Source organism: Pholcus phalangioides, unplaced genomic scaffold (assembly GCF_987345545.1).
Source record: "Pholcus phalangioides strain wild (caught in Gottingen) unplaced genomic scaffold, Ppha-v1.0 ptg000004l_1, whole genome shotgun sequence".
Lineage (NCBI taxonomy): Eukaryota > Metazoa > Arthropoda > Arachnida > Araneae > Pholcidae > Pholcus > Pholcus phalangioides.
In genome coordinates, this window is record NW_028301597.1 from 44,613,730 (window position 1) to 44,624,402 (window position 10,673).

The window sequence follows — 10,673 nt, forward strand, 5'->3', positions numbered from 1 at the left end:
CGATCAACAAGTCACTTCAAACTTTATGAACAATCAAACAACCTTTTCAAAGATATGTTTTACAAAACTCGCTGTCAGTTACTTCGGAAAACATTATTATTCATTCTAAATTGCATAATTATTATTCATTCTAAATTGCATAATTATTATTCATTCTAAATTGCATAATTATTATTCATTCTAAATAAATAATTATTATTCATTCTAAATAAATAATTATTATTCATTCTAAATAAATAATTATTATTCATTCTAAATAAATAATTATTATTCATTCTAAATAAATAATTATTATTCATTCTAAATAAATAATTATTATTCATTCTAAATAAATAATTATTATTCATTCTAAATAAATAATTATTATTCATTCTAAATAAATAATTATTATTCATTCTAAATAAATAATTATTATTCATTCTAAATTGCATAATTATTATTCAGAAAGTTTGGCAGCAAGTTATTTACAGATGAAACATCAATTTGGCATGGAGGATATTGCGGCCAGATTGCGTTGCAATCAAGGCTTTTACACTGAGATTGTAGATAATATTAACGAACATGGCCATGGCCCCCCACATCCTGTAGCGGGGCCCCTAGGGTGGGATCTTTTGCGCCCCCCCCCCCACGGTCAAACTTTTCACGGGCTCCTTCTGTAGTTAATTTATAGCTTGAAAAAGCAAAAAATGATGAGAACTGTCCCGGGCCCTAGGGCTAGAGTCCTGTCAACCCCCCCCCCTTGTGGGGGCCATGAACATGGCCCTATCATCGTTTTCATTTCATCTCTATCATAATGGTTATTTTTTTCAGTGTTAGTTTAATGATTTCTATCGATCTTAAGCAATGACGTCTTAGTGCATGGGCCCATTCGGGCATGGCCTCAAGAGAAGAGTTGCCTCACGAAAATGAGAACTAGTTGAAAATTTCGAGAAGTCGCCGGTTAGGTCCTCAGAAAAATCACATGGTCCGGGATGATGTTCTTAAGACGGTCCTGATCTTACGTTTGCACAGGAGCTGTTGCAAAATTCCACACAAGAAAATTTCAGAGACCCAGGAACAGATTACATAAATTATTTTGAATTTACATTGAAACTCCCTTGGGAGAAATTGTTTCGGTTTATGAATGAACTTCAGGAACGATTTATGTTCGTAAAACTAGGGTTGACTGTATTTCATGATTTTTCTTTGAAATGGTAGTTTTACAATCAATGTTCTTGTAGATCAGGGATGCATAACCTCAGGTCTGACACCTGACGGACACGAAAGGCGTTCTTTATAAAAAAAAATATCAATCCACGTAACCTGATAAGTACACCAGTTTGTGGCCCGCGAGTAGTAGTCGTCTCGCATATTCGACTAATAGACTGAAACGTTGTTCACTTCCGTTGTTTGCATAGAATAAGAATCAAGAAATCATGAAATTCGTATGTCATTCCGTTTACTATTTTTTGTTGAGTTGGCATATTCGATTATAGACTTCCTAAATAAAGCACAGTTCTAAAGAAATGAATGAAATTGAAGTTAAATTATTCTTGAATAATACAAATTTTTACTACAGATTCCTAAAAACATTTGTATTTACCTCATCGACATCGGATTTGCGAAGATGAAACAACTGTCCCGAACTTGTAGAAGCTATCCTCTCATAAGCTTGGTAACCAGGATGTGAATGGTTTCCACAATCTCCTGTCATCACAAACACGACCTGAAGAAAGAAGCAGGTGCGCAATAAATAGACAGACGCATAAGCAAATTTCTCTCCCATGGCTGTTCGAGAGATGAAAACAAGGCAAATGATAATTGTTAAATAAACTTGGTTCTATAACACTGGAACTCAGAAGTCTAAACAGCGTATTGAAATCTGTACAACGTGAACATAACGTATGTGAAAATTGGAAATTGTTCTCTTAGGGATTCGGGAGCAGAGAGTTAGTCGATAACTGACTAGGAACAGCACTGTCATGTGGGAAAGTTTTAATAAATTCGGGAATTTTCTTTTCATTTCGTTCTAGTTCCATACTTTCATCATGATCCAATAAGATAACATTGCGTCAATTATTATTCATTTGATGATTCTAAAATTCCTTTTTTTGGGTCACCCTGAAACTGCGGCAATAAATGGAATTTGATTCCTAGATACGCTGGAGATTATGATACGTCCTCATTTGAGAAGACATTCCACTCCACGTGTCTTAAATTAAATTGTGGTAAATGACGCAATCCGGAAGGTATAAGATCTTTATCATATCGAAAATATATTTCGAAAATGATGAAACACACTTTGGAAAAATAACTTTCAAAATGAGTCATTGAAATCCTGTATGGGGTACAAAAAAAAAATATGGTCACGGTACTTGTTGAATCCATCTATACCTCAATTTGGAATGTTGAGTGGCCACACAGCCCTACTTTGAAATGTTAGCGAAACATAGGTTATAAAATGGGAAAAAAGCATACCTGACTTTGTTTCCGTTGAATGAGTTTTAGCACATCTTCTAGCAAGTAATAATCCTTAGCTCGAGCGTCAGTAAACACGTAAATATGCGAATTGGGAAGACACACATCCAGAGCTAATTTTATTGCACCGATGCTCATTTCAGGGCAATCACCCCCTCCTTGAACATATAAGTCTTGTAAATGGCGCTGAAAGACATCTGGATTGGTTGTTACTGTAACTGGACCAATTTCTGAAACAAATGCATACGAAACATTATTCTCATATTGCCGTGTTCTCCATACATCAAAATCGGGAGGAAAGAAACCTGAGCTGCTGATCGAAACTAGGATTTATCACACACAGTGGGGCTTCCGATAACAAACACTTTTTATATACCTTGAAATATGGCTCCATTATACAGTATTTCGCAAACACTTCACGAAAGGGTATGAAACTTTTGGTCCCTATGAGCCATGACGAGCGTCCGCTATCAAGTGGTTCTATTGAATGAATTAATATGTTATGTGATAGAGTCGTTATAGATGAAAATCAACCAAAAAATATATATTTTGAGGAGTTGCCTCAGTCAGTACTTTGAAACCAATATTGGTGTTTCAAATATACCTAAGAAAACACCGATTTTGCTCAAATCAACATGTTAATCAAAAATCTTCATATTCATCTCATACATAAACGAGGGATCAGGGCCGGACTTGGTCATTTAGTGGCCCGGTGCGAAAATATTTTTGCGGCCCCTACAATATTTATATGCATGCCGCTTCGCCCCGTCAACGAGAGATATGATGGAGATTAGGACCAGAGATTAACTCTCATTTTTGCTCTATACATTCACCGGGAAGGAGTTGTAAAAGACTCGAAATACGGGTCCGTCAAAGAAATTTTCCGAGGAGGTTCCAGACTGCAGGGTCATCTTAAACGCATAGGCATAGGCCAGTAAATTGGGAGCCTCATGTCAAGGATGACATAAGCAAAACAAAATAATGTCTAATATATGAAAAAATATTTTGAATTGGGATGGCCGGTATCTCAAGTCTGATAATGATGAGACATGCCCAGAGAATCTATTTTCCCGAGAGTTCATGGTGCAGTGCCGCCTTAAGGCATGGGGCCCACCCGGGCCTCACGCGAAGAGGGGCCTCATAAAAATTAGATCTAGTTGAAATTTTCGAGAATTTGTTTGGTAGGGTCTCAGAAAAATCAATTGGCCCGGGGGTCCATGATACTCTTAAGATGGCTCTGTCATGGTGCTGTTGAGACCATGAGGCACCCCCCCCCCCCCATGAGAAAGGCTCACAGAGCTTTGGGGGGATTTAAGTATAGATCTTATATTTTTCCAATATTTAAAACTGTAAAAATTTTCTTGAAAATCAATATAAAAAAGGAGCACTAAAAGTCTTGGTCTTTTCTTTTCTTTCAAACCGAGCACAACTCAGGTCTATCGCCATAGGCAATTTAATACCTAGTAATTAAATTAGCCAATTACTACCTAGTCTTAATCTGCGGTCTTGTTAAAAATCAGGCCCTATTCAAGGACGATGTGAGGGCCACACGAATTTATTATTGTAGGCCTATGTGTGTCTGTAAACCCCATTCACGTACAAGCTGTTGGCGATAACTTTGAATGATCTGTATTAGACGTATAGGCGATAAATATGGTAGTCTTGTTCACACGTTAAAAAAAGGAAAGGAAGAAAAAAAAAGCAATGGGGGGGGGGGGGTGAGGAAGAACAGTAGACAATAAATAATGAGATAAGAGAATTACAGAGATAAGAGATGTACAGTACCTTGCTTTTTTTGCCCTCATCTACGCGTTCTCTTTCTCACTTCCATGTACAGTATGTAATAGAAGGATTAGATCTGAGAAAGATACACACACACATTATATGGGGTTGGAAATACCGCGGGGAATCTAAAATCTCTTCTTTTTTTTTTCTGTCGTCACATGGAGCAGATTCGATGCAGTTACAACACGGTGTCCTGTAAGTGCTAGCACGGTCTTTACCTCATCAACCGTCCGTCATAGAGATATGATTCCAGTTTGAAAAATGCTCAACAGGTGTTCAAAAATTACCCTGTACCAGTTTGGAGAGTGAAACTACAGTGTGCCACAAATAAAAAAATCTAAATTTTTATACGGTTTCCCCTGTGCTCTAACTTCTAAGTATAAAGTTGTTGCCCTGTCTCGCATGACGCCAAAAAATAAAAAAATAAAAATCCACGTTTCCAAGTGCAATATCAACAGAAATATTCGAATTCGAAAAACGGAGGAAATTCGGGAAAGAACAGCGTTAAATGCGCAAAAACCGTTTTACCCGCACTTACAGGACACCCTGTATATAGCCATGCACCACACGCTGGCAATGAGAAAAATGGATTTGGTACTCACTGGACCATCTTACATCAGCACATCGAACTTTAGCCAGGGACATACGGCCACTTCGCGAACTAGCCGGCTAAAGCCCAAATGATTTCTGAAAATCGGACTTTGACCAATTCGCTAATTGGCCGCACTTTGGGCTTTGCATAGGGTGACCATATTTCCTAGAGAGAAATACTGGGAATTGGGATCCCAAATACGGGACATCGCCAATTATTGCCAAAAACGACGCCAAAACCGAACAAAGTCGCCAAATATTGTTGAAACAACGGAAAAATCACAATGGTGGTTAATGTAGCATTACTTCTAATTGCAGTGGATTAAAATGAATTCCACGAAAAAAAAGACAAATGTGGGAGATTAATATTCTCATTTATAGTAGTAATTATCATAATATAATTTATGAGTTGAAAAATTATTTCAATCTTTGACTTCAATAAAGAATCAAAATTCGAGTAGGCTTCGTGCAAAATACGGGAAAAACCGGGACACTTTTGCCAAAAAGTCGGGACAGCCAAAAAAAACAGAAAATACCAGGACTGTCCTGGGAAATACGGGACGTATGGTCACCCTAGCTTTGCAGTAACATATGCAAAGAATCGCCAAATGAAAAAAAAGCAAACAAATCTCACATGAAAAGGGGGGGGGGACCCCTCTTCTCTGATTGACGCTACGATATTATGATAATGATGTTTTTAAAATCACACTTTTGGGTTTGAAACAGAAATTTTATTGGTATTAAAGTGATGAATAGAAATAATAACGAAGAAAATTAGATTTATTTTTGGAACTCTACAGTATTTCCTTTTGCCTACAAATATCGAAAGATTATGCCTACAAATTGAGCTAGTTCATCTCATCGCGAATTAGTTCAATCTCATTGAAGTAAACATTGCGCGAATGACTGATGTTAAAAATGGATGTTGATAAATAAAGTGAAGCAAGACTTGTTTATTCAATAGCAAGGTTATCGTTTATTGCTGATTGGAAAATTGATGACCATCGAGAAACTCTTCGAAAAGAAAAGTATTTAGAACGGGAATGCTACATTTTTTCGAATGGAGGTCAGAAAGGGTTTCATCAAGATAATGAACGTTCTTTTCATTCCGGGCATTTTACGATTATATGCGGAATATGAAAGGATTTTCTCGAAAAATATTTGTCAAAAAACATTTGCAAGGGAATTTATCGATAAGATCGACTCCCCCCCCCCCCCCCACAAACTAATGTGAAAGGAGGCGAGTTTTTTCGATTGCAGTTTAATGCGCTGACTTAATCCCTTCATTAGAGCTTAGAACTAGGTACGTATTATGTTTTTGGTCATTGCAGTCGAATAGGGATTAAGATTTCCCTGTTTTTTCTCAATCCCGGGAAAGCGGGAAATAGAGAACCCAATCCTGGGATCCGGTTATCACATATGAGTACTTTAAGTAAAGTTAGAAGCATTAATAACAGATAAAGTATTGATATTATAAAGTTAGTCATATTTAAAAGTTTATTTATTAATATAATTGATAATTATGTTGTGTTCAATTAATTGGTTTCTGAAAATTTTTTAATAACATTGATTTGTACAAATAATTTGTTTTATTCTCACTAAAGATCCGAATCCAAAACATGACTATGTAATTGGGGGGAGGGGTGTGAATGCATCTCGCGGATTACCAATAAAGCCTAAAATACTATTTAGTAAAGGTGCGGCTAATAAATTATTATAATTAAAATATATTACATATATGATAATATTTTCATTAATTAGAAGAATTGTCGCAACGTAAACTGTTCTGCAATATTGTTGGAAATAATGTAATGTAATAAATATATAACCTTCCAGTGGTTTACTATAATAAACCTCTTTAAGCGGCACAAAACTAATTGAATCCTCTGTAAAATGCCATATCTCTTTTAATGGAGTAGGCTTTCTTATGATTTTTAGCAGGTACAAAGACAGCGATACAGGACGAAAGTGGTTAAAAAATATTTCGGTTTGTCAATGGTAAAATAAGAGGCTTTAAAGTAGGCAAGATATCCCGCCATTGCCGCTTAAAGGGTTAAATATACTGTGCGAATCTCATTAATTTAATGATTTATTCATCAATACGATTAATTTAATTCAAAATTTACTGATTGTAGCTTCTAAAATGCATGCTTCTTGTGATAAAAATTTCTTAGGCTTGTCTAATTCAGTATAAAAATTTCTTAGACGTGTCTAATTCAGCATAAAAATATGATCTAGTTCATCCTTATTCTTCTTTCGGGATCCCAGGAAATGAGTCCAAATTCCCGATTGCATTTTAGGTGCCGAATTCAGGGGGAGAGACTTTACTGTCGCATCACCGTCAATATTCTGCACACCAGGGAATGAATGAACACGAGGCACGTTCATTCATTGCACACGAGGGCTGATTAGACCTACAATTAAAGTTTATAGTTGAATTGGAACGGCCGTGAGGACAATGAGCCGATATTGCCATATGGCGATGTGGCCTGGGTATCTTTCGGATTGACGGCCATGTTCTACAAAATTTTTCTTTCATCTTTCACCGAGAGGCTAGTGCATCAACCCCTAGGTACTGGAGAAAAAAGTTACTATTTGGTACTACGGGACTACTTACAGTAGCAATGAAATACGGTGGCTCATCATGTACTGCGGTTATTGTGTCACGTATCGAACTCGCGACAATTAGGGCTAATACTGTACTTTACAGAATGAGGGTATTTCCATCTCCCCCCCCCCCCCCCACCGGTGAAAAGTTTCGTTTGACCTGCCTTGAATATATAGAAGCCATTATTTCTTTATAAAAAATTCTTTATTTAAACAAATATTTTTCAATGTAGAGTATATTAAAAGATAAATGTGAAGGTTCCAACAAAAAAACGTAGATCATACATATGTATCACTAAGAGTACCTAAAATTGGTTTTGGAATATAAACAATAGAAATTTTATTAAAGTATACCCAAGTTACCTACAGCTAACTGAGGGAAAAAAGCGTTGTCCGTTAGTTGATGCTGTTCTTTCACACATTTTCTCCGATTTTTGAATTCAAATATCGCAGCAATATTGAGCTTAGAAACGTGGAATTTTCTTTGTTGGCCTCAGGAGAGACATTGAACATTGAAGGACCGGGCACAACCCGCTTCCCATCTCAGAGATATATTGAAGCTCAGGAGAGACAGGGCAAAAACTTTCTAATTATATTCTTTTATCACACGGGGTCTGTATAAGAAGTTAATTTCTTTATTTTTTCTATGTATAGGACCCCTCAAATATATTACGATTTCTTAAGAAACCATAAGTCATTTGAAATTTTTTTGTAATTGAAAGAATTCTCCTAAAGGCACCGGTTGCAGAGATAGTCCTACGGGCAAACAATTCGAACTAATCTGTATAATAACATTCTTTTGAAGCATATAGTTACAGATTATTATTGTGTGACAATTAGGTATGATTACATTAAATACTATAAATGGCCTTTGCTTATTTTGCATACTCAATAATTCAACAGGACGAATTAGTGGCAATACTCTACAAAAAAAGGGAGGGGGGCAAAGACTAAAATACAAATGACAGCCGATTTCGGGGCACAGAAAATTTGTGGGCCCTGTTTGCCCATGCGAGAAATAAGCACTGGCGATAGATCGGGTTATGCATGGTCAGTAAAGCCGGTCCAATTAATCAGGTCGGTTAATAGCAGTTAAAATTTTTAACTCCGTTAAACGACGACTCGATCAATCCGATTAAAATTCGACAAAATTTTTTTTTTTAAAGTTTATAGTTTTAAACTTCATAGTTTATAAACCGATTAGATGTCTCAACCTTAGAGGAGGTATAAAAGCTTCAATACCTCCTCCAATGTCTTAACCCCCCCCCCCCCCCTTACGTACAGGCTTTTTCAACAAATTGGGACGTTCTATACTAGCAGTATCGGCTATAATTCTGAAAAAAAGATTTCACTTGTTCGCGCATGTTAGGAAAAGGAAGAAGAAAAGGAACAGGAATAGAGTAGGTATAGAAATATATGGGAAAAACAGTGTAGTAGATAAGGATAAAAAGAGAGTACTCTTTAGTCCTCTACCTTCGCTATGTGTTCAGGAGTATAGAAAAAACGGAAAGAGAGAAAATAACTTCCGTTCATACATAAGGTTACAATGAAGCTTCGCGATGATGGAAAAAAAGAGGTAAAAAAAACCAGGAGAGCTGGAACGAATTTCTTCCACTTGCGTTTGGACGAGATATTTTGTCCGTGATCATTAATTATAGCATCAATTAACATTACACTATTAATAATAAGTTTGTTATAACTGGTGAGTGAAAATTATATTAATCAGTCGATTAATCAACTGTTTTTAATTAACCAGTTGCATATTTTAATCGATTCCCAGCCTTACCCCTTTATCTGACAGTGTTGTTCTCAAACTACATTGGTTTTTTAAAAAATATTTTTTATGTAAAGGCATTTCATATTTTGAGCTCGTTTCGGCATTGATGCTTTTAAGCAACTTCTAAATATTCGAATTTTACTTGCGAACTGTCCATGCAGTTTCCATAATCACCAGCAGAATAGCTCAAACGCACACATCTATTTCTCGACAAGCCAAGCAAGAACGAATTTGACCCTTGCATTTTGGAGGGAAACACCCATGTGTGGAGACATACTGCTGTGCATTCTCTAACAATGGTAGAAAAGTAATTTGGCAAACAATAAATTACATTTTTTAAATTTTCGAATCTAGGTAAATTACACACATAAAAATAGAGTGCGTTCTCTTAAGAGTGCAACATCTCATATTTTTTTTTAATATTGAAAATTTTTTTTCTCATGTAATAGCATTCAGGGTACCTCATTTGCTTAATATAACCCTCAAAAATTTTATCTTGACTGAATGAACAAACAACTCACCTGGATCGTGGAAAGGCACAAGAACATAATTGTAGATGGTTTTCTCTCGCCTCGCAAGTATAGTATTCAATATTTTAGCCGCTCCATCGATCACCTGAACGAGATCGTCGTACATGGATCCCGTTATATCAAACACGAACGCCAAAGTCGCTGCTCCCTGAGGTATTTCCTCCTCGTCCCCGTCACGAATTCCATAATTATAGTTTTGAGAACTCACAGAAATCACAATAAATCCACTAAAAATCGAAGCGATCACAAAACACACTAAAAATCTCACACCTTTAAAGTTCATGGTCAAGAATAGGTAAGGATATAAAATAAACAACAACAACAAAAAAATTATTAGATAACGATCAGCCGTGAAATTTCGAAGTTTTCTCTTGCTGAGATCTCCGGACTACAATCTATTTTCCATAATCACTGTGCCAGGGGCTGGAAAGGGTAGAAGACACTACAAATACCACTTTGTAGGATGTTAACACTCCCATGTTTTCTGTGAGTCAAAAGATATAAAGTGTAGCACGGGAATGGATAACACACAATACTTCGTTCTGTTTTCTTGACGTCAATGTGTGGAAGGGACAGTCGGTTTAAACTTTCGTTTCTTGACGTTTCTTAGAAGTCTACCAATCTTCTTTCCTTAGTGCTCTCCCCAACTTTTTTCTACATTTTTTTAAAGTCTTTATTATCTTCATCCTTTATTATTTTTTTTTCCTTTAAGCAGTTTGGGTAGGCATCTAGAGTTCAAAGGTCCACCATCCCTACATATGTTATCTCTTCTTTCCTTCTCTACTGAAAGCGTTCCCTTTGACACTTTGCCATGAGCTCCCGCCAGCTTTGAATTAGTTGTTCAAAGATACGAGATGGCTTTTTCATACATATAAAGAGGGGCTCATTTTTTCAAGGAGGAATAGAAAATAACTCGCAAATTGGGC

General features: G+C 36.4%; 1 protein-coding gene across 1 annotated transcript in view; it reads right to left on the bottom strand.

Annotated features, from left to right (window-relative positions):
* The window catches only part of LOC149087656 (hemicentin-1-like), a 132,086-nt gene extending 121,808 nt beyond the window's left edge, over positions 1–10,278 (bottom strand). Inside the window, exons 1-3 of the mRNA XM_089231566.1 lie at positions 9,739–10,278; positions 2,458–2,687; positions 1,583–1,705 (exon numbers count right to left, since the gene is read on the bottom strand). Coding sequence (XP_089087692.1) covers positions 1,583–1,705; positions 2,458–2,687; positions 9,739–10,030 — 645 coding nt within the window. The 5' untranslated portion in view covers positions 10,031–10,278. The remainder of the gene's footprint in view (positions 1–1,582; positions 1,706–2,457; positions 2,688–9,738) is intronic.
* Positions 10,279–10,673: the final 395 nt, after the last annotated feature.